This window comes from Chenopodium album, chromosome 10 (genome assembly GCF_948465745.1).
Source record: "Chenopodium album chromosome 10, dcCheAlbu1.1, whole genome shotgun sequence".
NCBI classification, from domain to species: domain Eukaryota; kingdom Viridiplantae; phylum Streptophyta; class Magnoliopsida; order Caryophyllales; family Amaranthaceae; genus Chenopodium; species Chenopodium album.
Window position 1 is genome coordinate 53,788,070 of NC_137843.1, and position 26,744 is coordinate 53,814,813.

General features: G+C 34.2%; 1 protein-coding gene across 1 annotated transcript; it reads left to right on the forward strand.

Annotated features, from left to right (window-relative positions):
• The first annotated feature begins 16,044 nt into the window (after positions 1–16,044).
• LOC145565409 (uncharacterized) lies at positions 16,045–20,560 on the forward strand. Its single transcript, XM_081625425.1, has 9 exons — positions 16,045–16,233; positions 17,027–17,309; positions 17,408–18,368; positions 18,608–18,960; positions 19,009–19,099; positions 19,441–19,491; positions 19,615–19,746; positions 19,840–19,977; positions 20,372–20,560. The coding sequence occupies exons 1-9, from the start codon at positions 16,188–16,190 to the stop codon at positions 20,558–20,560; spliced, it is 2,244 nt and encodes a 747-aa protein (XP_081481551.1). The 5' UTR covers positions 16,045–16,187.
• Positions 20,561–26,744: the final 6,184 nt, after the last annotated feature.

Sequence of the window (26,744 nt, forward strand, 5' to 3'; positions counted from 1 at the left end):
AATAAAATCATTTTGTTTATGATATCCTCCTTGCAATCTGGTATCTCGCATCCTTAGTAATCAAAGACATCATCTATTATTCATCTTTTTTATGTCACAAGATTTTTTTTGGTGTAATATTTTTATGTCACAAGATACATAGTAATTAGTAAAAGTATGATTTACTAATTGCTATATATATATATACGAGTAGCGAGCTAGTACTCCCTCATAATAACTTGTACTTCGTATTAGTTTTAATTTTTTGCACTATTTATACACCACTTATTTTACTAGGTTTTATTTTGCTAATACTACAAAGAAATAAAATAAAATATTATTGTAGTTTGATGGTGATAGATTCATGTATACCCAAAATCATTTTTTTTCAAATTTTTTTTTTTTTTTTTTGTACAAATTAATTAATTGATTTTGTAAGATATTTATAGTCTAAATTTTACAATGACCAGTATGTTGTATGTCTAATCAAAGTGATGCAATTGTTGTGGCACATAGGAGCTAGTTGACGAAGAAATAATAATGCTTGAAATTTAATTTTGGAAATAACAAATGCAGTTCTAAGCTACATATAAAAAAAATAATAATATAAGTAATCATCAATTATATATGATACATTCATTGATGCATGTTTTTGTCATAAATATTGAAACTTATAGCATTATTCGAAAGAAGGAAGGTTGCATTTATCACTACTCTTTAGTCTTTTTCGTTCTTTAAACACTAGTATTATGCAGTCTGTAGTCTGTACTACCAGTAGTATATATTTCCACAAATTCTAAGTTTTTTTATTTTTAGTTCAAAATTTATTTGACTATTCGAGGACCACTGAATTGGCAAAATGAATTAAAAGTGTTGCAGAGACAAAATTGTAATCTATGATGACACAGACTCAATACTGCAATGGAATATTACTTCTTTGTAGCAACTCTTTCAGTAATATATACGTAGTAGTTTTGTTCACATCAATTTTTTATAGTGTGGTTCCCACAATAAAATATAGATTTAAAAGTAGATTATTATTTCTTTATTTTATATTGTACATATTGAATTCAACTACACATTTCATAAACCATAATGTTATTATAATATACGTAGTATATGTTTTACATTAAACGTAGTAGTATTTCATCATATGTACTAATAATTTCATGTTCTAGAATACCAAAAGTGTTTTTTTTTTTCATGATGAAAATGGTTGGATACTTAATGAATATTTTATTAATTAGATAAATCTTAAGGGATTAAAGTAATTGCATGCCGTTGTAAAGGCTTCGTTCTCTTTATTGTGATCACACCTTTTTTTTTTTTTTTTTTTTTTTTTTTTTTTTTTTTTTTTTTTTTTTTGCTTTCTCTTCATAAAGAATTTTTGGGAAACAACCATATCACTGTAATTGTGATATACTTTAATTCCCTAAGTTGATAAATTCACTGCATGTTGTCTAATAAATTTTAATTAAAAATTACTCCCTGCGTCCTTTAATTAGATTGCTACTACTAGTATTTATTCCTCACATAATAAAGAGAAATAGGAATCTAATTAAGGGACGGAGGGAGTACTCCATTTATAGTTTCTTTTCGATCATGAGATTCATGACTTTGATTTATGCTCTAAAAAATTTAAACATATGTACATACATAAAGGCAAGGTCTTGGGAGTTGGGATGATCGAGTGAATTATTTGGGATTATTTGATTCGAAATTGTCAATTATTACATGTTATAAGACCCTCACAAACTCTGTATGGATGAAAGAATAATAAACATTTAAAATTAGTCTGTTAATCGATCAAGCATGTTTGTCTTAGCTTTTAATTAATCATAATTGAAGACGGCATTGTGAACAATCTTACTCTTACTGACCGACTCTAATACTCCCCCTCAAGTTGGAGCATACAAATCGTGAATGCCCAACTTGCGTATGAGAAAACCAAACTGCTGACGTCCAAGAGCCTTGATGAGAATATCTGCCAACTGATGACCAGTCGAAAAGTATGAGGTAGAAATATTACCGTTTAACAACTCATCACAAACAAAATGACAATCTACCTCAATATGCTTCGTACGCTTGTGAAATACCAGATTCTTAGCTATATACAGGGCTGACTGACTATCACAAAACAACTGCATAAGAATGATTAACACCGAGAACAAACAACAACTACTTCAACCATTTCAACTCACGAGTAGTGAATGCCATAGACCGGTATTCGGCTTCAGCCAATGATGTGGATATGGTAGGCTGTTTCTTAGTCTTCCAAGAAACAGGAGAACGACCTAAGAAAACAAAAAAACCTGTCAAGAAACGCCGAGTCAACGGGCACGCCGCCCAATCACTGTCATAAAATGCCGTCAAGCGTAAATCCTTCATAGGTCGCAACAAAATACCTTATCCCGGACTACCCTTAAGATAGCACAAGACACGAATGGCCGCATCCCAATGAGAAACCTGTGGAACACTAAAAAACTGTGCCAAAACATGCACTGAATAACTCAACTCCGGTCGAGTGACCGATAAATACACCAATCGTCCGACCAAACGACGATACTGCTCCGGTTGAGCAAACGGCTCACCGGAAGCATGTGCAAGACGATGATTCTGCTCCGGAGTGTCAATGGGTTTACAACCCAACATTCCTACCTCAGTCAAAATATCCAGAGCATACTTTCGTTGAGAAAGAAAGATGCCCTCGGGACTCCGAGTAACCTCAATGCCTAAGAAATACTTAAGCAGACCAAAATCCTTCATATAGAAGCATTTGCACAAATAGGCTTTAAATCGAACAATAGCATAATGAGAAGAGCCTGCAATGATCAAATCATCGACATAGACAAGAACATGCAAAGAAGCACTGCCTTGTACATAGCTAAATAGAGTGTAATCAGCATATGGGTTTTTAAACCCGAAACCTCGCAGAGCACTAGACAACTTCGAAAACCACTGTCTTGGGGCCTGTTTTAAGCCATATAAAGATTTCCGCAACCTGCAAACTTTGCCAGATTTCAGAGTGCCTTACCCTGGAGGAAACTACATATATTCTCATCCAAATCACTATGAAGAAATGTATTATGAACATCCATTTGATGTAACTCCCAATTCAAAGACACGGCAACAACTAATAAAATACGTACCGTACCCATCTTTGCAATAGGAGCAAACATCTCATTATAATCAACGCCTTCAACCTGGTGGTTGCCATGAACAACTAAACGAGCCTTGAGACGTTCCACCTTTGACTTGTCGGTGTATTTGATTTTGTACACCCAACCACTTCCGATCGCCCTTTTTTTGGGAGGAAGATCCTCAACAGTCCATGTGCCATTACGCTCTAGAGCGCCAATCTCATTCTGCATCGCCTTACGCCAACCGACGTCTTTAACCGCCTCTTTAAAAGAAGATGGTTCCTTTTCCTTGGTAAGTGTCGCCAAAAAAACACCTGTGTCTCATAGAAAAACGATTATATTCAACATGACAAGCTATAGGGAAAGGTTTACCTGAGGAATGTGATTGAGGAGGGTCGACAATTGATGTAGCGGGGTCTATATTTTCAGTGATGATTGTATGAGTGACATAATTCCGATTCCACGAAGAAGGTCGTTTTTCACGATGACCACGACCAAAATGATCCGACGACGAAGAAGAACTCCCCCTTAAATCCAAGGGTGTGATAACATATCCTCATCTATAATTTCTTGCTCCTGAACACTCAAAGACCATGCATCACCATCAACATTGCGCGTAAAATCCCCACCAAGCACCTCACGTGGCTGGGTAGCCCTGGTAGAGGTGGAGGACTGCCCAGCTGAGGTCTCCGAGGGTGGAAGTCTAGCCAGGCCAGGCTATGGGAGTGGCTGCCCAGCGCTGGCTGCTGGACTGTTGCTGAACAGGGCAGTCCGCAGCCGGGCTGCGACTGGGAGCTATCTCCCGCGGCCTGGCTGTGGTGCAGTCTTGGGGGGGCTGTGAGCTGCGCTGGGCAGTCGGGTCCGCGGCCTGGCTGCGGCTAGGCACCTGCTCCTGCGGCCGGGCTGCGGTATCCACTGTTTCAGGTGACCCAACCCTCACATATGCCCTATTTTCACCAAACCCGACATCATCAATTTCATCCCACAACGGAGGAGTCGAAAAATACTTTTCCCACAACATTCTTCTATCATCGGGATGAGATTCAAGGTATGGAAATTTATCCTCAAAAAATTGCACATCACGACTAACGAAAAACTCGTTAGTATCCAAATCATAAAGACGCCACCCCTTCTTTCCATGAGGATACCCAACAAAAATGCATTTGCGACTCCAAGAATCAAACTTGTCCTTAACACGAGGACGATTAGCAGCATAAGCAAGACAACTAAAAACGCGCAAACTATCCAATGACGGTGTTTGACCAAACAAACACTCATGAGGAGTTTTACCTTTCAAAACTGGAGTAGGAGTGCGATTAATGAGATGGACCGCAGTCATAACACACTCACCCCAAAAATACTTGGGCAACTTTGCTTGAAACCGAAGAGCTCGAGCCACATTTAAAATGTGACGATGTTTACATTCAACTCTACCATTCTGCTGAGCCGTGTCAACATACAACGTTTGATGCACAATGCCCTTCTTTGCAAAGAACGACCCCAAACTCAGAAACTCTTAACCATTATCACTACAAACCACCTTCACTTTTTGGCCAAATTAAGTCTTGGCCATAGCACATAACTCACGAACCAACTAAGAAGCCTGATATTTACAAACCATCAAAAAGACCCAAGTCGCACGTGAAAAATCATCAACAATGGTTAGGAAATATCAAGCATCACAACTAGAAACAAGCTTATTCGGACCCCAAATATCACAATGAACTAAATCAAAAATTCGAGATGCTTTATTCATACTTAACGGAAAAGAGTTTTGGGGTTGCTTCCCCATAAAACAAATGTCACAACTGAAAGAACAAGCAGAGTTACTATTATGAGAACTACGACTACTAGAAACTCCCGGAAGAGAGCTCACAACTTGCCTTGACGGATGCCCGAGACGTCTATGCCACAACAAACTTGCATCTGAAATAATACTTTGTTCGCCTGCAGATTTCGAGCACGAATCGGACGAAAAATATAGACCCCATCATATTGTACCCCCGCTCCAATTAGGTTCCTCAAACTATGGTCCTGAATAATGCATAGCTTGTCAGTGAACATAATAAAGTGGCATTGTTTTTTCTAACAATTGAGACACGGATAACAAGTTGCTTTTAAGAGTAGGAACATATAAAACATTATCAAAAGTTAAATTATCAGACAAAATAACTCTTTCTTCCTTTGTAGCCGTCGTACTCTTCCCATTGGGCAAACCAACAGGCGAGGAAATATCATGTAAATCTGTGAAAAGATCAATATTACCAGACATATGATTTGAAGCACCAGTGTCAATGAGCCAATCAGTGGAATTATACGTACCAAGTTTATTGCCATCTAACGAAGAACCAGACTTGGCACCCTTCACAGCAGACATGAGTTCCTTCCATTGAGCATCAGAAATCGTAGGAACACTCCCACGATCAGAATCGGAAACCGGCTCATTATTTCCACGAGAGCTACCAGCAGCACCAGCAAACTCATCCTTGCCCTTACCAGACGACCGACCACCCCGACCTCCACGACCAACACGGCCTCAAGGCCCCCACCCGAAAGCCATGAAGCTCATGACAATGGTCCTTATCATGACCAAACATCTTACAATAAGTACACTCCATCTGTTTGGTAGTTTGACCGGAAGCCGTACCTGTTTCATTAAAACCAACAGTCGTAGAAGAAGAAGAAGTCTCATGTGCCTCAGACACAGATTGCTTACGCTCATCAGTAATAACCTTAGCATAAGCAGCATTCACAGAGGGCAAAGTAACACTCATTAACAAAGTAGAAACAACCGAACCAAACTTCTTTGGTTCCAAACCAAGACAAAACTGATGCAACAACTCATTCTCATGCAACTTAGCATATTCTTTCGCAGCAGAACAAGTACAAGCAGGCAATTTCACATAACTAGACAACAAATTCTGTAATTTATTCAATTCACCATAATAAAATGCAACAGAACGACTTCTTTGCTTACAATCAGCAATATCATGTTTCAATTCAAAAATACGAGGACCGTTACCAAGAGAATAACGATCACGCAAATCATCCCATAAAGTTTTAGCATCATCGATCAGGAATAATAACAGTAGAACGAATACTAACATCAAGAGTATTATAAATCCAAGCAACAACAGTAGAATTAACAATACCCCACTGACGATAATCCACATGCTTGGGATCGGGTTGAACAATAGAACCATCAATAAACCCGAGCTTACTCTTGGACCGGAGATTGTTACGAATTGACCTCGACCGCTCTTCATAGTTGTCGACGATAAGCAACACGGGACAAATCACCAACTGAGACCCTTCACTCGGATGAAGATAGTAATTGGTGAACGGCTCGTATTTTGGAGGAGGAGGAGGAGAAGGGGTGTTGTCGTCGCTAGCCATCACACCAAATCACGAGCAAACAAAACAAACAAGAAACACACAAACCAAACAAACCACGCAACACACACAAAGGGCAGCCTGCAAAAACCCACGAACTGCCTTCACCGTGCACGCACTCGTAGCACCGCCCACATAGTAGCACCACACAACACAACCTCACGCACACACACTGCAGCACCGCAACTCAATAGCACCACACACCATACAACCTCACGCAAACCACACAGAGTAGCGCACCCAACACAACCTCACGCACAACACTCGAAGGCACCACACAGCGCGCACAACAACACCGCACACGCACATACTAACCTCACGCACACCAACGCAGCACCCCATGCAGAGCACTGCAACACAACACACAATGGAAAATTGCGCACCAAACCAAGATGAAATTAGGGTTTGACCTCTAATATCGACCAAAATTAAAAAAAAAATAATTAATTTGTGTATGTGAAAAAAAAAATCCCTAATCTCACAATTAAACAACAAATTGCGGAATTAAATCAAGAACAAATCAAGATCGAAAAATTCTCTAGAAATTAGAGAGGCCTGATACCATATTAAACTCAAGAATATTGTGGAGAAAATGGCTTAGCTTTTGTGTTGATAATGAACATATATATATACACAATACAATTGGAAACTTAACTTGCCTAAAACTCCTAACAAGATAAACTTAACATAAATACAACTTAAAACTCCTAACAAGATAAACTTAACATAAATACAATATTAACATAAATACACCAAATCGACTCTAATACTTACCATACAAAAAAGAAGATTAATAATGCATATATAATAGCATTAATAATTAACTAATATAATCAATCCTAATTCCAAAAACACATAGGTGTGTGGCTTATTGATTTATTAGCTAATGTGATCACATAATATACTTCAACATTGGACACATTGGACTTATTATTTTTTTTATGGGAATCATTCTCATAAATTCATAATGTCATATATTTTAGGGCAAAGAACTCATATTATGTATCCTTAATCCTTATTCATCTAATCTTAACTCTATATTATTCGATTTGTAGCATTTTATTTATCCTTTCACTTACTTTTTTCCACAAAAAAAATTGCTGTAAAGTCAAAAGTTATGTTGGAATCCTAAGAATATACAAAAATCCCTTATGCCAAAAACACTATCTTTTTTATTCAGTCGACATATAAGGGAATGTTTTTATTTTAATTTATTAAAGAGGTCTATACATTCTATAAAGTGGGAATAATCTAGTTCTTTTCCTATGCTTGTTACTTTTCTTTATTCATGATATATCAACTTTATAAATTGGCCATGAAAAAGATGGGAGATCAGTCCACTTAATTAAAAAAATACAACATTTTAAGCGAAACATATACTATATTTTGGTTGTAAATTAATAAAAAAAGTAAATAAAAAAATCTCGTGGGGTTTGGAAGAAAGGCTTATAATAGGTCAGATTCTCAAATAAAGAGTTCAAAAGTTGATATGATTCTTTAAAAAGAAAAAGATCTAATATATATATATATATATATATATATATATGGTTCGTGAATCATATATTATATAGATAGGTAAGACAGCACCACAATACAGTGATTATATAAGCACTTTGTGTCCCCATCTCATGATACAATTCTCTAAGTATATACTAATATATGTTGTTCCAAAAGAATAATAAAAATAAAAAAAAGTTGTTGTGAACGTACGTATACTTTTCAGTGTTTTCATAAAGTTAAGATAGATGAAATGGTGAAATAATTCAACAACCAACTAAAACACATCAAGTCATCAACTTACGAAAATAAAAAGTACAAATAAGAGATTAGGAGAGATATATATTTTTTAAGATTTTATTTATTTTTGATTAGAAGATCATATAATGAAAACAACTACTACCTCCGATTTTTTTTAGTTGCAACTTTAAAATATTTTATATCTCACAAATAATACCCCAAAGTTGCAACTAATAAAAATCGGAGGTAGTATACAGTAAAACACATAGAGCTAACTTAAAAATTTAAAGTTATATGGAGTAATATGATTCGATTTATATTTTATTTACATATTTTACTTTTACTTTTTTTTTTAAAAAAAAAAATGATTTTACTTAATTAAGGATATATTTAGGACCTGTTCTCTTCAGATCAATTCAGTTCAGTTCTTAATTTCATTCTCTCATAAATAATTCAATTCAGCTCAGTTCAGTTCAGTTCAGTGCAGCAAATCAGAACAAACCCTTAATTATGTGAGTCTTGTGAAATTAAATTTTCTCAAGATATGTGACATTGTGATTGAAAAAATGAAAACAGAAGCATTGGAGCTTATATACTCCGTAGTATATGTATGGCTTAATCATGTTCATTTACATGTACACGACTTAATTGATAAATATGCTTCCAATGTTTAAGGCATCATTGTAAATTTTTCTGCCCCACAAAACTATATACTTCCTATTCAGAACTTGTTTGCATATTTTTTACTTTTAGGCTGAAAGACTGAAAGTAAAGAATTTAGTGGATTACAACAAGAAGTTAGTTTCTTTTGATTCATCATTTCATTGTAAAAGAAATCATCTTGTCATAATTTTACCTACGTATTATTTATCATAATAGAAAAAGAAATAGGTAATATGAAGTGATTTTTAATAAATCAATATACTAGTACCAAAAATTGAAAGTGTGGTTTAAATTTTGACCGTGATAACAACTTCTATTCAATGTGCATATACAACACTCCCTAGTCTTATATGCTTAGAGTGGAATGTTATTTTTCTAGGATAGAAACTATCTGTTGCTATAGAGATGGACCAGTTGGTTAGCAGTCAAATTTACAAATACGTATTTTGAAACAAAGATAGTAATCGCTATGATATTTTGTAGATTTGAAACTATTAGTTGCTTACCATACCATGGGAGACACGGAGTTAATTAGTCTTATGATCAACTAGTGATCGTTATCTTTAATTTACCTATTTCTAGAGGTCATTTATTGTAAAACTAAAAGTTTCACATTTCACATTTCACTTGAGACAGTCTCAATGTCTCATCATATCGAATCCTTACTCTATTTTCATTAAATTACTTATATATATGTATATATATATTTATATATATGTATATATTTATATATATGTATATATACATACGTCAAAAAAAAGTATATATACGTCGCTATTCCGTATAATTTATAAATTTTCTTTATGTATGGTAGCTAGGGAAGCAATAAGAAGAAAGGCGTGCGTGGGGAAGAGGAGGAGCGGATGTTGAATTGTTGGGATGTTCTTTAATGCCTATGGCAGTGTGATAATGTGATGCTCATTCTGATTTTGATAGTGAGTGCTTCTTTTGCTGGACCGCCCTCTTTTTTTAAATTTCATATATTTCATGTATTTTTATTTGCCATTCAATTTGCTTAAAGAGTGGTTCCAAAAAGAGTCTTCCTTGCAATAATCAACCACCAAATCTCATATCCTTACTTCACTATCCATCTATCGATTTCCTACATTTTTCTTAAGACCCTTCGATCGTCTACAATCCCATGCATCGATCTCATCATTGATGAATAGTGTGGTTGTGTATTATTATCTTTGCCGTAATTATTACATCCGGATTACATATATACAAACAATATCTTACAATTTTATAAGTAGTTTTTACATCACGTACTTACCCATTAAGAAAGTTGATCTGAAACAAATACTACGTAATTAATTTTATTACTTTCAAACATGTCCAATTCATTTAGTCAAGATCATTTAAGATTCTTACAGGTCAATATAACTATCATTTAGATTATCTTAAAGGCGTAACTTTGTAAAGCATTGACATGTTCAATTTTGATCACATGATGAATATAAAGCTATTGGTTTTACGGTAAATATGTTCTATGATTATGATTTAAAAGAGACTTTTTCAAACGCTTTAAAAGACTTTTTTCACGATTGATTAAATAAAAGGTTTTCTATTGAAGATAAATCTAACAATAATTCTTTTAGTTCCTTTTTCGAAGATTTTAAAGTTAAATAAGGACCGCTTTGACAATAAAAAAAAGAACTTCAACAAAAAAGAATAATAAATTTGAAGGAAAAAAAAAACAGAAAAGAAAAAAAGAAAAAAAGAGAGAGATATTGCACTATGTGTAAAGTTTGTCCTTTTTTTAGTGTTTGATCTACTTATCACATGTAATGGGCTAATAAACTTAGTGAATCTTCTATTGCCGGCTTCTTTTGGGCCTTCAAATTTTAAAGGATCTTTTTACATGGCAACATTAGCATGTTTAGGTAAAAAAGTTTTAAGTAGCGCAAATGTTCAAGCGTTTTGATCTAGTCAAAACTCAACTTCATTGAAAATTGTATAGAAGTGGTTTAGGACATTAGGATAGCAAACTAGCAATTTCTCAAATCAAATTATGTTGTAGAACTAGAAAGTAGTCATTGGAAAGCCAGTTGTAAACTTTCTATACATTTAAAAATCAATAGTTGTAACAAGAAATAGCATAATTTAGAAAAAGGAAAGATCTAACTTGTAGTAATTATATCATAATTCCAATTTCAATAGATAAGTCGCGACAAAAGTTACAAGTAAAGAGCAAGTACAATACAAGAATTAGTCGGTAAAGTCTCAAATGTAACCCAAGACTTAAGATCAAATTTAATTTGCATCACCGATCTTTGTGTCTCTTCATACACACTAAAAAAAATTTAAATATTGTACTAGAAGAAATTGACAACAATGGATTTCATAATGTTCATCAACGACAAGCTTTCAAAGAAGTCAGTTTGGGCATCTTTGTACCGAAGCTTGATCTCAACTACTACACCTCCTTCAATCTCATCAAGGTATGTGTCCAATTCTATATTCGAAAACAAACCCAAAGACATTAAATTTTTCATAACTTGCTTATTTGCCTTAATGTTATACACTTTCCCTACTTCAACTTGGTTGCACAACTTCTTCCATGCAATAGGTAACTCTGTTATGTAATTCTTCCCATCAAATAACACTAATTTGGTAATATTGCCTTCTTCCAATTCACAAACCAATTCTTTTGTATACATGTTATTAAACCTCTTTACTTTGGCTGCAATGTGCCCTTCATCATGGTACCACTTCTCAACCCTCTCCTTAATCTTGCATAACATCCTTCCATTTAGCCCCTCCTTCCCTTCTTTGCCCCTCGTCATCTCCACCACCTCTTCATGAATCGAACGTGGCAACAGGCACGACCGAGCCTCGTTAGATGCCGTGTTGTTGGAATCTATCCCAACAGGCTTTGTTTGTGGTGCCTTCACTCCCACGTTCATACATCTGTAACATGGAATTAAATAAGAACCGGAGCTATATATTTCATCAATATCAATAATTACTCCTTTTCATATTAAATATTATTTATACTATAGTTAATTTAAAATATGAATAGTCAAAGTTGCATATAGGCAAACAAAATGTCAGAGTTAAAAGAATTATAAGGTAGTAGAAGGAAACCTGAAATAATCTTTAGAAGACCATGTTTTCTCAGTGTAATAGAAAGTGACTTTAACTGTATGATCAAGGTTAGTTCTACATTCCAAATCAATGTCCTTGAACATTCCACAATTCGTTAGAGATTGGAGCACTTCATGCAGCTGCTGTTTTGTGTAAAATTCACCAGGTTTAATCTCAATAGGCATAAGACTTGATATGAATGTATCAGTCATTATAATTGCTGGCATGCTGGTGGTGTTCATCGTAGTAGACGACGTCAGAAACTTGAAACTTATCGGAATCTCCATTGTTGTTGTTACCATTGGAGAACAAATCAAGAATATGAGTGAACATGTTTGGGTTCCAGAAATAGTGTTTTGGGTGTAAAAAATAAGTTTTCTTAGAATAATGAAATTAAGGTTTACTAGAATATGGTCAATGTATATGTAATATGCCTATATTGTTGTTAAATTTTCTATTAGATCTAGAATTTGGTTTATGTTAGGATATGTTTGAATGTCGGTTTGTATTAGGATATGTTTCATGTCTTCCAAGTTCTAATAGAATTAGGTATTGTCATAATATAACATCTACTCTTTATTTTTTTCAATATCCATTTTTCTATCTTAAATTTGTAAATTTATCCTCGATAATTAAAACCAATCCTATCAATTTTACGGGGTTAGAGAATGATATAAATTGGATTAACAAGAGTACATAACATTTGGTAAGACTTATATGAGTAGAAAGGAGTGAACATACAGAGGATATTTTGTCGACGACTAGCTATCACAATGCATAAAACACGACATACAAAATCAAATGTGAAAACGCAAGTGAGGGAGAGAGGGTTTGTTTCAAAACCATACTAATGAAAAAACCAAGAACGCTGAAACAGCATTCAAAATTCAAATTAAAACAGGATAATCTTATTCGCACCCGTCTAAGTTCTAAGTCATCTAACTGGACATTCTACATTTTACACGCTTCAAGTTCAAACTGTAAAAAACACAACAGGATAAAAGAACTCATCTTCATCCTTTGTAATTAAATGAAAAACATGCTTGACAAAAACACTAGTAAACGATAAAGAAACATACTGCTCACAAGATCTCCTTGGAGTTCTGTCACAAATCCCAGTACCTCTGCCAAAGCGTCGAAGGCACAGTAGAAATTAAACTCAGACTTCATCCTTATAACCTTAGTGTAAAACAAAGAACGACGCATGCATTTCAAATCCTTTTTGTTCTTTACAACATAGATCATAAAAAGGTAGCAGGAAGACTTCAACATCCTGAATCACCAGAGCTAACTAGTAAAACTGAAGCAATTCTGTATCATATATATTGTGCCAACAAGCAAACAAGACTCTTACCCTGCTTTCTTTCCTAAATCAGCCTTCTGATGGTCAAGAAAAGGTATCTCAGAGGTCCAGAAGATTCAGCAGAATATACAACACAAGGTTTTGTGAGGACACCCAAATGCATAGAGTGCAACAAAACGAATATACTCCATATCAGCAGTATATCCACACTCGCTGAAAGTCTGAAATTGTGGCAGAATAAGCAAACTACAGAGTAGGAATGATATACCAATCAATCCGAAAACAAGAACAACTCAGTATTAGAAACCTAATGAAAAGCCAATTACCATCGCCTAATCAGCAAGTTAAAAGACAGAATCCTAAAGCACCCTAATATACGAGTCTGTTTGCAAGTTGTAAATCTGACTAGCAAACCCGCTCAAGGATCCTCACAAAATCTTAAGTACAATCAAATTTAATTAGTTTCAATCAGGAAGTTTCAACTCAAATCAGTAAAAATCATTCTTGATCAGTAAAAATATTTATAATTCAGGTAATGAGAGAATAGGGCATAATGTAAGTTGATCCACCTCAGAAAAACGAATGCCAAGGAAAAAATGAAGCTGAATAGACTGCTAGTCGCGACACCAGGGACAACCAGAAAGCCTTGGCATGACAAAATTAAAATATGAAGCAACCAACACCAGGGTTCTAAAAAAATTATTGAACTTGGGCAGCATCATCAAGTTTATGAAAATCAAGTGGGAAGAGAGGGAACAGCAACAATGGATCTTGGTATAAATCAAGGCACACAATTACAGTCCTACCACTTGAGCTAAAGTTGGGACATAAGGAGTATATTCTTAGATACTTGGATCCTAGCAAGTAGCGCTAGCTTAAGCACTATATATATGCATCGCAAGGTTAAGTCTTAAGTGATGCACCTCTAATTGTCCTATTGATAATGTTGCCAATTTTTGATACTTCATGGAAAGAATACTTTCAATTCCACTGTATGGAGTGGTAATGCTGCCACGATCAAGATTCATCATTGGATGAGCGGAGCAGCTCAAGACTGGCTCGTAGCCTAGTAGCATGGATTCTTAAAAGCCTGCATATAAGAAACAGAAGATAGTTAGATTCCAATTGCTAAAATTCGTACTCTGTAATTGTTATTCAAGAAAACAAAAAGTTGTTCTTTAGCTTTGTATGTCAGGTTATTTAAAATGAAACATAAAGTATATATGCAGGGTAGGATAATTATAGATGACGAATCAAATACTGTATTGATTACTGCTAGTATCACTTTTTGAAAAAGATTAAACAGAATAATATCACAATATAAGCCATTTTTATCTTTAGGAACAATGAATTGCAAAAATTTCCATGGACAAACAAACATATAGTTCATATGACAATGCAAATGATCAAGCAATAACATAAGTGATACCTCTCAGTTTTCTTCATTAATAACTTTCGCATTCTGATGCTTCTGCTTCGTGGTAGCTCTGTGCTGGTAGGAGCATCTTCTACATCCCTGAACACAAGAAGGTTCTCCAAACATACATGTGCACTCCAAAGTCTATTAAATCCAGGGGGCTGAATATTCGTAATCTCCAATGTTTCTAAGTCCAAAGAAGCAACATTTTACTCTCTGAAAAAGAAATAGGCCTCAAATCTTCGCAATGATATCGTTTCCCAACCCTACACAACTTAGTCCAAGATGAAGCCACTCCATACTCTTTCATGATCCATACTTGACAGTAACAATAATAATTGAGAATCAAACACAAACACGCATCAATCACTCCTATGTGGGCACGCATATAGATCTCAGTATGATAGTTAGGCAATGGCACAGAACTAAAAGTCTCATCACAAAGATTACCTTCAATAGACCAATGCAAAATTCCTTTAAGCTCAACAGAATAACCAAAATGACCATAAAAGTAATATGGAACATCATGAGCCCCTCGCTTCCACGAATCCTCTCTCAAACTATAAACCATAACTTGACTCTTGAAAGAGCCTACTTCACCATCCAATTCGCGCAAGAAAATCTTAACACACTTGTAATCCTCGGAAACGAGATCATAACCAAACCCAAGATACTTATTTCCCTTGGGATAATAGAAGGTGGACATCAATGGCAAAAAGGGAAGGGTCTTGTAGGATTGTACAAGTAAGTGGTGTAGGGATAACAATTTATAGATATACAAAACAAACCACGACTCGATCCTCCAACATAAACACCCCCATCTTCTAAATTCTTGAAAGGGTAATCCAGATTAGTGGGTTTATCAAATTTGTCGAAATCACTCATATAAACAACAGGGTTTGTGAAAATCATATGCAAATTGGATTGCTCAACATGGCACTTGATAAAATCTTTGCCGTCAATATATCATACCATAATTTGCAAACACTCTTAAAGCGTAACAGAGATTTAGCCGGCACTCTAAGCAGAATATAAGTAATAACACAAATTTTTATAAAAAGCCGGTTTTCATTAATTTAGTGAATGGCGGAATTTTCGGACAAGTAATTTAGTGGGGATGCACGTGGGTGTAATGATTGCTAAAAGTGAATAAAGAAATAGAACTTTCTCTCTCCTCGATTTTCTCTCTTCATTCAAACACTATAGCTTTCTCTCTCCTCGTTTTTCTCTCTCTAAAAACCAGTTAACTGGCGATTGTTGCTTTTCGAGCGTGTTCTCTCTCCTCCATTGTTGCTTTTCGAGCTTTTTCTCTCTTTTCTTTCACTTGTGAAGTTGTTTATCGCTTAATTCTGTTTCGTTTACTTATTTTTTTTTGAGATTTTTGTTAGTTTAAATTGTTTTCGTTCTTCGATTTTTAGGTTTTTTGATTTTGATTTTGTTTTCGTTTTTTGTAGTGTTAGTTTCAGCAATGGTGAAGAAGAAGATTACAAAGAAGGCTGTAGATGCTGAAGAAGGTGTGTTTATTTAAATTTTTCATCATTTTTTCGAATTTTCAATTGAATTTTCGCTTATATATGTCGAATTAGTAGTGCATGTTATTTTTTATTGTTTTCTGTTGATTTATTATGCATATTATGATAATTGAATTTCAATTTTGAAGTTATTATGTTTAATTTTGCTTTATTTTATTGTTCATTGTGATAATTGGTTCAAAATTTGATATATATGTGTTGTGGTGTTGTTACATGTTAAACAAATTTTGCATGTTTGTTTTCAGAAGTTTTATTCATTATTCTTCAAATTTTGATGTTAGGTTTTAGTTAGATTATGAGAATAGTATGCATATCTGCATTGTGTTTGTGTATATGTGTTTGAGTACCAGTAATATGTGCATCGTGCATTGTGTGTGAGTAATATATACATATGTTATTTATATGCATGACAAAGGTTATTTTATGCTTTGAAAAGGGTCACTTTATGCTGTGAAAAGGGTCACTTTATTCTGTCAAAAGGATCACGTTTGTATTTAAAAGGGTTACTTGTTGTAGTTTAAAGGGTGACTTTATGCAGTGAAAAGGGTCACTTTATATAGTTAGAAGGGTCACTTTATGTTTGTTAAAGGGTTAGTTTTTAGTTAAAAGGTTACTTGTCGTATTTTAAGGGTGACTTTATGTAGTAAAAAGGGTCACTTTATTCTTTTAAAAGGGTCACTTTTTGCATTTAAAAGGATTTTTATGCATATATTCTAAATTTTCCCATGAGTAATTTGTGAATTTGTAATTTATGGTTATCCTCTGTATTAATTAGATATAGGTGGTTCAATAGGTGGATATCGTTATAAATCGCCTTCAAGGGGAAAAGGAATGGGTAAAGAGCCTGCTAAAAAGAATAAGACAGCTCCTGAGAAGGACAAACCAGAGTCTAAAACTGTGAAGGCTAAAACTGTGAAGGCTAAAACTGTTCCTAAGAAGGCCAAAGCAGAGCCTCAGAAGGTTAAAGCAGCTCCTAAGAAGTCTAAAATTGTATCTAAGAAGGCCAAAGCAGATGCTGAATTGCAAGTAGTTTCTGATTCTGATTCTGATACTGTTGTGTAAGTATAAATGTTTTTTGTTTTGTATTTTTTAATCATATATATCATGATTCTGATTCTGATTCTGATATTGTTTTACTTATATTATTATTATTTAGGGAAAAAAGACCCTTGATTGCAAGGTGCAGACCACACACATTGGAATTAATGATGAGTACTTTTAGTCCTAATCAACAAAAAGCTGTTGAAGAAATAGGTTTTGGTGGTTTATTACATCTGAAATTGAAAACTTTGAATCGTCAAATGCTACATTGGCTGATTGAACACTTTAATGGTGGTAGCTGCATGTTCACTATTGCTGCTGGTAAAGAGTTTGTAGTTACTAAAAATGATATATGCGATGTCTTTGGCTTGCCTATGAGTGAGATTGCTGTTCCTGAACTTCAGAAGAATCCTGAAGAAGGTAGTGTAGATAAACGTATCATTCAGTCATGGAGACTTGATTATGGTCTTACTGAGAAGCAACCTCTGCATTTGTCAAAAGTGGAGTCTAGGATGGTTGATTTGGATGATGGTGGTGAAGAATTCAAGAGATGTTTTGTGCTACATGCTATGTCTAGCTTCTTAGCTCCTACTACTAATAGGACTGTTTCATTGAAGTTGCTGAAGGCTGTGGAAAATGTTAATGAAATCAAAACATTTGATTGGTGTTCATATGTTTTGAAAAAATTAAAGAAGGCTGTTGTGAAGTATAAGAATGATGAAAATGCTCAAAATGTAAATGGTTGTTTGCTAGCTTTGCAAATTATGTATTTTCATCGATTAAATTTCCAAGGAGAAAAGGAAAGTAGTACCCTTCCTTTGATTCAACATTGGACTGATGCGAAGATTAAGAAGCGGATCAATTTGGAGATTAAAGCTGGTGATTTTGGGCAGGGACCATTGGATACCCTTACATATCCTGTTTCACAGCCTGAAGTTAGGGATCCAGTAACTCCTGTTGTTAAGCAAACTTGTGGTCAAGGGGCTTCTACAAGTGGTAGAAGTGGCCGCATTCTTGCATTTGAGCTTCCAGAAAGTGTGATGACTGATGATGAAATTAAAGAAATTTCAACTGATGTAAGTGTTCTTTTTTTTTTTTTTTATTTAGTTATTATCTCTTTATATGCACTAAAGTTACCCTTTTTGTGCACTAAAGTTACCCTAAATATTCAGTTATAAGGGTTACTTTATGCATTTTAAAGGGTAACTTTATGCATTTAAAAGGGTAACTTTATGCATATATCATAAATTTTCATTTGTTTTTTATTTTTATTTTTTACATTTGTATAGTTTCTTATTGGTTCATATGTTTGCAGGCTGTTCATGAAACATTTCTTTTGGTCAAAAGAAATATGGATGTATTATTGTTGGTTCAGTCACAGGGTTTTCAAACCTTGAGTGATATGATTGCTTCTCGCAGAACTGAATCATTATCCTCTGATGATCCTGTTGTATTTTCTCCAACACAACAGCTACTTTCTGATCCTCATTACCGGAAGCTTTTAGATGGTTTAATTGAGGAGTGTAACAAGATGAAGTCTATTCATGAAATGTTTCGTGATTTTTATGAACCTGAAGGTCATAACAATGATGTTCCTGATAATGAACCTGAAGGTCATAACAATGATGTTCCTGATAATGAACCTGCAGAAGATTTGAATTTGAAAAGGTCTGAGGATGATGTCAATGGTAAAGGAAAAAGTGTTTTGATGAATAGGTCTGAGGATGATGCTGGGCCTTCTGTAGCAAATGCTTCTAGACGTATCGTCAGAGGCAATAAATCTTTTTGCTCACTTGACTGTGGGCCAGTAGGTGTGGATGTTCCTTTTCTTACTCTGTTTTTGAGGGCTAATGCTCGGATTTTCAAGAATTTGCCCAAGTTACATCAGGAAATTCTTGATTATTGTTTACTGAAGGATGATTCAATGATGAGGAAGTTAAGTGTCATTTTTTATGATAATTATATTTTATATGTTTTTTTCCTTTATTTTTTTTTAATGCTTATCTTATTTTTTATTGTTGCAGTGAGAATCTTGTTACTATTGGGATGAATTTTTTAATTCCAAGAGAAGACATGGTATCCCTGGTAGCTCCACTTAGAATTAGATGGTGTATCATTGATTGCTACTGTCTGTATTTGAACGAGAAGGCATGTTTTGATTCTGGTCCTCGAAAATTCTTCTTTGGTGTGAGGCAAAGTGTAAGTAATTTGATTTTTTTTTTATATGCACTAAAGTTACCCTTTATGTGCACTAAAGTTACCCTATATGTGCACTAAAGTTATTATCTTTTTATATAAACAAGTTCTCATACTTTTTAATAGTTTGCATTCTTGCATGTTTGTGAAAACATTGGCAAAGGTGAAGTTTCACAGGCTGTTAATGATTTGCACGGTTTATGGGAAGGTTGGGTGAGCTATGAGAATCCTGAATGTGATATTATGGATGCTGAACTGGTATATTTCATGATAAATTACTATCAAAACTTTAAAAAAGTTCTGTTTTGTGTTAATCTGTCTAAATCAGTGTTTTAATTTTTTCTGTTTCAGATATATTTTCCTGTTCTTATTGAGAATCACTACATTTTGTTTGTTATTGATCATACAAAAGAGGTGGTATATTATCTTGACAATATCATCTGGCGTGATGATGCTCTTGAATATACCAAAGAATTGTCTTCACACTTGGTATGTTTATGTTGATTCATTGTTATGTTTCTGTTTACTTATTGTTTCCATTTAAATTTTTTTTTTCTTTTTTCTTGTTTTATTTTATTCTAAACTTTTATATTTTATGTCAGTGTGATCAAATGGGTGTTTTTCTCGGAAAAAGAAATCATCCAAAGAGTTCTCAGCTACCTTCTTATAGGTTTCAAATTGTTGAGTTGGAATGGAGAAAAGAAAAAGTTGACAATTTGGACTGTGGGGTGTTTGTCATGTATCACATGCTCCATTTTGTTGGCAAATCGTTCAAATTAAATGAACTGAAAACAGTAATTATTCATCTATTTTGTATGTAGTTTTTCCCTTTCTAATGCTTTTATTAATTACATATTGATAAGTTTTTTTTTTCTGTTGTGAGATTATTGGGAGAAAATTTCTGCGAGGTGAGATCTGTACGACACTGGTGCTGTGTGATTTGAATGAATCTAGGAATGATGTGTTGTCAGAATTAGAGAAGTTCAATGAGAAGAAGAAAGATCCTGCTTATTGCCAGGAAATTGAAATGAGAAGAAAGATAATGAAGAAAGAAAAATGGCAGCTGAAGTAGAAGCAAAGGCAGAGGCAGACGAAGAGAATCCCAAAGGAAAAAGGGCAAAAAAGAAGACAGACAAGTACACTCCTTCTAAAGGGTGAAATGACTGTTAGAAGCAAAGGTTGATTAGGTCTAGGAGTATTTTTTAAACAATGAAAAAACTTAATGTTTGTGCATATACATCAAGTTAAATGATGTAATTAAACTTAGTGGATAGTTTTTGGTTCTTTTGGAATACTGATGTATGTGCATACATTAAGTAATTTGAAAGGTTCTTGTGTATGTTTTTTGGGGTCACTTTTGTGCATAAAAAGGGTTACTTTGTGGCATAAAAAGGGTTACTTTGTGGCATAAAAAGGGTTACTTTTTATATTTGATAAGGTATACTTTTTTGGGTAGACAGGGTAACTTTTATGCATGAAAAGGGTAACTTTTATTGACAAAAGGGGTAACTTTTATTACCAGAAAGGGTAACTATTAACAAAGAAAAGGTTGATTTAGTGGATAGAAAGGATAAGGTATACTTTTTTGGATAGATAGGGTAACTTTTATGCGTGAAAAGGGTAACTTTTATTGACAAAAGGGGTAACTTTTATTACCAGAAAGCGTAACTTTTAGTGGATATAAAGGATAACTTTTATGCATGAAAAGGGTTACTTTTATTCATGAAAAGGGTTACTTTTATACGTTAAAAGGGTAACATAAGTTGATGTTTCCAAGAATTAAACATCTGCTAATAAAAGTGTCAATCACATTTTCATTAAACTTGTCATAGAGTAAAAAAAGAAAAGAAAAATAGTTTAACAATACAAGGTATATTAATTTCGAAAAAAAAATGTTCTAAAAAAGATCTTAAAAGAGTCGTAAGTTAGGTGTCTTTGATCCAAATTCTGAATTTGGAGGTGGCAGTGCTGGTTTTCTTTTTCTCTTGCTTTTTTCAAGTCCTCCTTTTGCTCTCTTGCTTCTTCCTTTTGTTACAGCCCTTTTAGGATCAAGTATTTGTGGTACACTTGTGCTTGTACTCGATGCTGAAGAAACGTCAGTATTGCTTTGAGTGCTGTCTGCCACATCAGGAATGTTAGAAGCAGCTTCTGCACTTTCTTTCTGAGCAGCACTAGCAAGTAAGTCTTCCACCATTTTAAGACTGTTTCTGAAGCTTTCTTCCATAAATGCTCTTGTCTCTTCATTTTCTTGACTTTTTAAGATTAGATTGTAGAATTTCCTCATCATTGTTTGCCTCCATGGAATATATTGCTGTTTAGAATCCTGATTCTTCAACCTATCCCATGCCTCTGGTTTTGCAAACTTAGTCCATCTTTTTGAAACATACTTATCTGGTATTCTTGTTACTGAATGCAAATGTAGAATTTTGATGCAATGATAACATAACCATCCAGATGCTTCAAAATTTTTGCAAGTGCACCATACAGTCTGGCTCTCATGTATATAGTTTACTTGATGTGCAGACCATGGCTTGTCTTCTAGTGTTACTTGATAAAGTAGGCATTCTTCATTACTGCCTAACATCTGAACAGTTGTTGCCATAGAGTATCCAAACTCCTCTTCAAAATCTCTAAAGAGTGATAAAGTGAAAACCTGTACATCAAAATCATGTAGGTTCATTTAAATTGCCATATATTAGGTGTAATTTATGTAGTTGTCAATTAACTTTTTACCTGTGCAGCATGCTTTAGCATTCCAGACAGAGGCAATGAAGTGAATGCTATTGACTTGCTACAGGTAAACTCATCATATTTCTCTGTGCTTCTCCAACGATTGGTTGTCTTCTTAAATATGGTATAAAATTCTGTCAAAGTAGTTGTTTTACTTGCTCTGAATCCTATAGCATGATTAGTGCTTTCACTCCTTTGTGACGATAAGATTCCTGCTGAAAAGAAATCTCTACTAAGGGCAGGACACCATTTGTCTTTCAACTCATACACTCTTTTGTACCAAGAGTGTTCTGTCAACTCATATTTCTGCAACATTGCCTGCCATTTTTCTTCGAATTCTTGTTCTGTCACACACATCTTTAAGCACTGGTTAAATGCAAATTTGAATTCTTTGTCTTTTTTAAGAGCTCCAAATCTGGTTATGGCATTTTGCTCCAAATGCCATATACAAAGTCTATGCCTTGTATTAGGAATCACCTGCATTGAAAATAAAGGGGTCACTTTATGCTGTTAAAAGGGTTACTTTATGCACCAAAAAGGGTAACTTTATGCAGCTAAAAGGGTAACTTTTATGTGAAAAGAAAAACTTTATTGTCAGATCTCAAATCTGTAAGATGTCAATATAAATCTTTTACCTCCAGAATTGCATTTGCCATTGCTTGGTCCTGGTCAGTGAATATTGAAGTTGGTTTTCTATCCTCCATAGCTTTGAAGAAGGTTTGTAATAACCACACAAATGAATCTGTCGTTTAATCCCCAATAAAAGCACATGCAAACATACAATTATGCCAGTGGTTATTTATGCCAACAAATGGAGCACATATAAGATTATATCTGTTGGTTCTGTATGTTGTATCAAAGACAAGAACATCTCCATATATCCTATAGTCTTCTAGCATCATTGAATCTCTCCAAAAGATATTGCAAATTCTTCCTTCTTTGTTAAACTTCACTTTAAAAAAGAAGTTTGGATCCTCTGATTGTTCTTGACTTAAAATGTTCACTAAAGTTTGAGCATCTCCAGCCTCAATTTGTTCCATTCTTAACCTTGAGCAGAAATTCAGGTGATCTACAACACTATGGCCTACATGCTGTTCTCCTCCAGCCTCTGTAGCCATGTAATAGTAAGTGTCCATTATAGTTAGACCTGAAGATTTCATTGTTTTGATTGCTTCAGCTTTTTCCTCTGTCATTTGTCTTTCATAACGATGCAAATAATGCCACTGTGGCTTTGTTAGCTCGTGGTTATGCTGAATAACATGAGACACCACCTCAAACTGTCCTTCTTTGTTCACTTTTGCTCTTATGCATGCCTTGCAATTTGATCTTGTAATGGCTACTTGTCTTGGCTTTCTTGCTTTTACATTTACATCCTCTTCATCAACCATTTCAACTAACTTTGTTTTCTTCTTACCTGAATGTCTCTTTCCCTCAGCAGAACACACATAGTTTTTCTCAGTTACTATTTTTGTGTGTTGTTTGAATCTAGTTGTATGTTTTCTTATTGAAAACCCCAGTATAGCAGCATGTTTTTCATACAATTCCAAAATTTCTTCAAAAGTTTCTTTTACCACACCAACAAATGATCCTCTAAGATCTAAACCAGAAGCATCAATTGGATTTGTATCTGTTATTTAATACAAACAAATCAGATAATAACCACAGGCAGCATAAAAAAAGGGTAACATTCGTGTGAAAATAGGGTAACTTTTATGCATGAAAAAGGTAACATTTAGGCATTCAAAGGGTTACTTTTTGCATACAATCTGAATTTTCAGCATACAATCTGAGTGTAACATTTGTGCATAAATAGGGTCACTTTTAAGCATGAAAAGGGTAACATTTAGGCATTCAAAGGGTTACTTTTTGCATGCAATCTCAAAAGTTCTGCATTCAATCTGAGGGTAACATTTAGGCATAAGTACGGTCACGTTTATGCATGAAAAGGGTAACAATTATGTATTCAAAGGGTTACTTTTTTTGCATACAATCTCAAAAATTTATAGAAATTACCTTCAGTTGCATTTGTTTTGGTTGTTTGTTCTGAATTTGAATCAATTGATTTATCAGGAACCATTTGATTTTCAGCATTGTGAATTGCGTCTTCTGCATTCTCAATTGCTTCATTTGCATTATCAATTGCTTCATCTGCATTGTCTGGATGGTTGAATATTGGTACGAATTCATCTCCAAAACATTAAGTTTCTTCTTCTTCTATAATCGATCGATTTAAATCGATTTCAAATTCAGTCTCAATTTGCCTCTGTTTTTGTAGCAATTCGTGAATGAGATTGCTGCAATTTGTTGTATCGAAAGTCGAATTCTCCATTGATGATCGATTTCTGCAATTTGTAAGTTTTCTCACCTTTTTTCTCCTCGATTGATGATCGAATTCTTCTATTTGTGCGTTTTCTCACCTTTTTTCTCCTCGATTGATGATCGATTTCTGCAATTTTTGTGTTTTCTAACCTTTTTTCTCCTCGATTGATGATCGTTTTCTGCAATTTTTGCGATTTCTCACTTTCTCTCTCCTTAATGTATGATCGAGAGCTGCGTTTTCTCACTTTCTCTCTCCTCCATTGTTGTTCTGCGTTTTTTTGATTTTTAGGTTAAATTCCGCGATTTTTAAAAAAAAAAAACAATAAATAAGTTTCACGTGAGAAAAACCCGATGTACAGTAAAAATACTGTACACCGGGTACATGCAAATGGAACTGCAGTAATAATATCAACAGGAAGAGTTTTCATTGTAACCTAACTTGCAAATTGATTTGGTTTTTATTTTATTTTATTTTTTTTATAAATCTTTTACTTTTACCACAAAAAAAAAAAAAAAAAAAAACAATAAATTATTTTTTATCACCAAAATTTCTAAAACTTTTATTTTACCAACAAATAAAAAAATAAAATTTGTTTTTTTACCACTTGTCGTCAAAAACCTAACGGAGTTTTTTAAGTTTTTGATTTTCGTGTCAAACACATGATCTTGAGGGGTTTTGGGGGGCATTATGGTCCTATGAATCCAATATGAGATTAGAATTGACAAAAAATGATCGAAAATGCCTCATTTTGCGTGTTTAAAAATACATCGATTTGCGTAAAACACGAAAAACGAGGCATTTTCGATCATTCTTTGTCAATTCTGACCTCAAAACGAGGCATTTCCGATCATTTTCAATCATTTTTTGTCAATTTTGACCTCAAACGTAGGACCAAAACGCCCCCTAAACCTATGAAGAACATGTATTGCGCACGAAATTCGAAGAATTTTTTTTTAACCGTTAGATTTAACGGTTTTCTTGACGTTAGGTGGTAAAAAACAATTTTTAAATTTTTTTTTGTTGGTAAAATAAAAGTTTTAGAAGTTTTGATGGTAAAAAACAATTTTTTAATTTTTTTTGGTGGTAAAAGTCAAAATTTCTTTTTTTTTTTTGCTACAAATTTGAAAGAGATAAAGAAAATAATCAAATACAAATTAGAGAAAAATTGAAAATTTCCCATGAATCACAAAAAAAAAAACGATGAACAAATTAATTAACCAGATTAGGTTTGAAATTAAAAGTGAAGAGATTACCAAATTGCAATTGATTAAGAACAATGAATTCGAGGACTTGATCATAAATTCCTACTTATTCAGCAATTGAAAACAGCATAAAAGAAAAACCCCTTCTTTGAAATGCAAGAAGGGGTTTTTATTCTTTTCATCTCACTCACGCTAGCTAGTTAGCCAGTACTCAGTAGTCGCCTGGTTCGTTTGTTGTCTTAAAGGGTACTAAATCACGTTCGGTATTTACCGGGTAACATCCGTATTTTAATAGGAACATACTTATCTACCCCTCCTTCAAATAACCCTTTCAACCATTATTTTCACTGTTGCTTTTCTATTTCTTCACCCCCTACATCTTGAATTTCACCCACCACCACAATTAAACCACCAACAAGCAAGGCACCAAATTCAACCACCAAATTCAACCACCAACAAAATCAACCACCACAATTCAACTACCACCATCATCCATTGCGCCGAGGCTATAAAAAGGGGAGAATATCAGGGGAATTAACACCGACAAGCATGTTTTTTTTTTCTTTTTTTTAAAAAAAAAATTTCGTTCATTCGAAAGGAATGCCTGAAATTTTAGAATATCCCCTGTCACATTCTAATATTTTTAAGGCCTTGTTTGGTTGACAACATGAAACAAGGGACATTGAAATTCATGGCATTTGGAAAATTGAGAAGTTGTTTGGTTGACACATAAAAGGAAATAAGGGGAAGTAGAAATTCATGGGAATTTCAACTTCCCACAAAACAAGGGAAATAAATTACCTAACCCCCCCCCCCCCCCGGTCAATCCAAATTCACGGGATTTCTAAATTCCCACATTGCCAACCAAACAAATTTAGGAAATTCCCAGAAATTTTATGAGGGAAATAATTTCCCATGAAATGTAATTTCCTATAGGAATTTAGTTCCCATGTCAACCAACACAAGGCCTAAAATTTCAGGCATTTTAGAGGGGGAACACATGA

What these genes read in the sequence shown, in the direction of transcription:
- LOC145565409 (XM_081625425.1), top strand. Translation starts at nt 16,188, where the DNA reads ATGGTGAAGAAGAAGATTACAAAGAAGGCTGTAGATGCTGAAGAAG. An exon ending in ATATTATGGATGCTGAACTG is followed by an intron (nt 19,747 to 19,839) that starts GTATATTTCATG and finishes TTTCTGTTTCAG; the next exon opens with ATATATTTTCCTGTTCTTAT. An exon ending in AAGAATTGTCTTCACACTTG is followed by an intron (nt 19,978 to 20,371) that starts GTATGTTTATGT and finishes TTCTGTTGTGAG; the next exon opens with ATTATTGGGAGAAAATTTCT.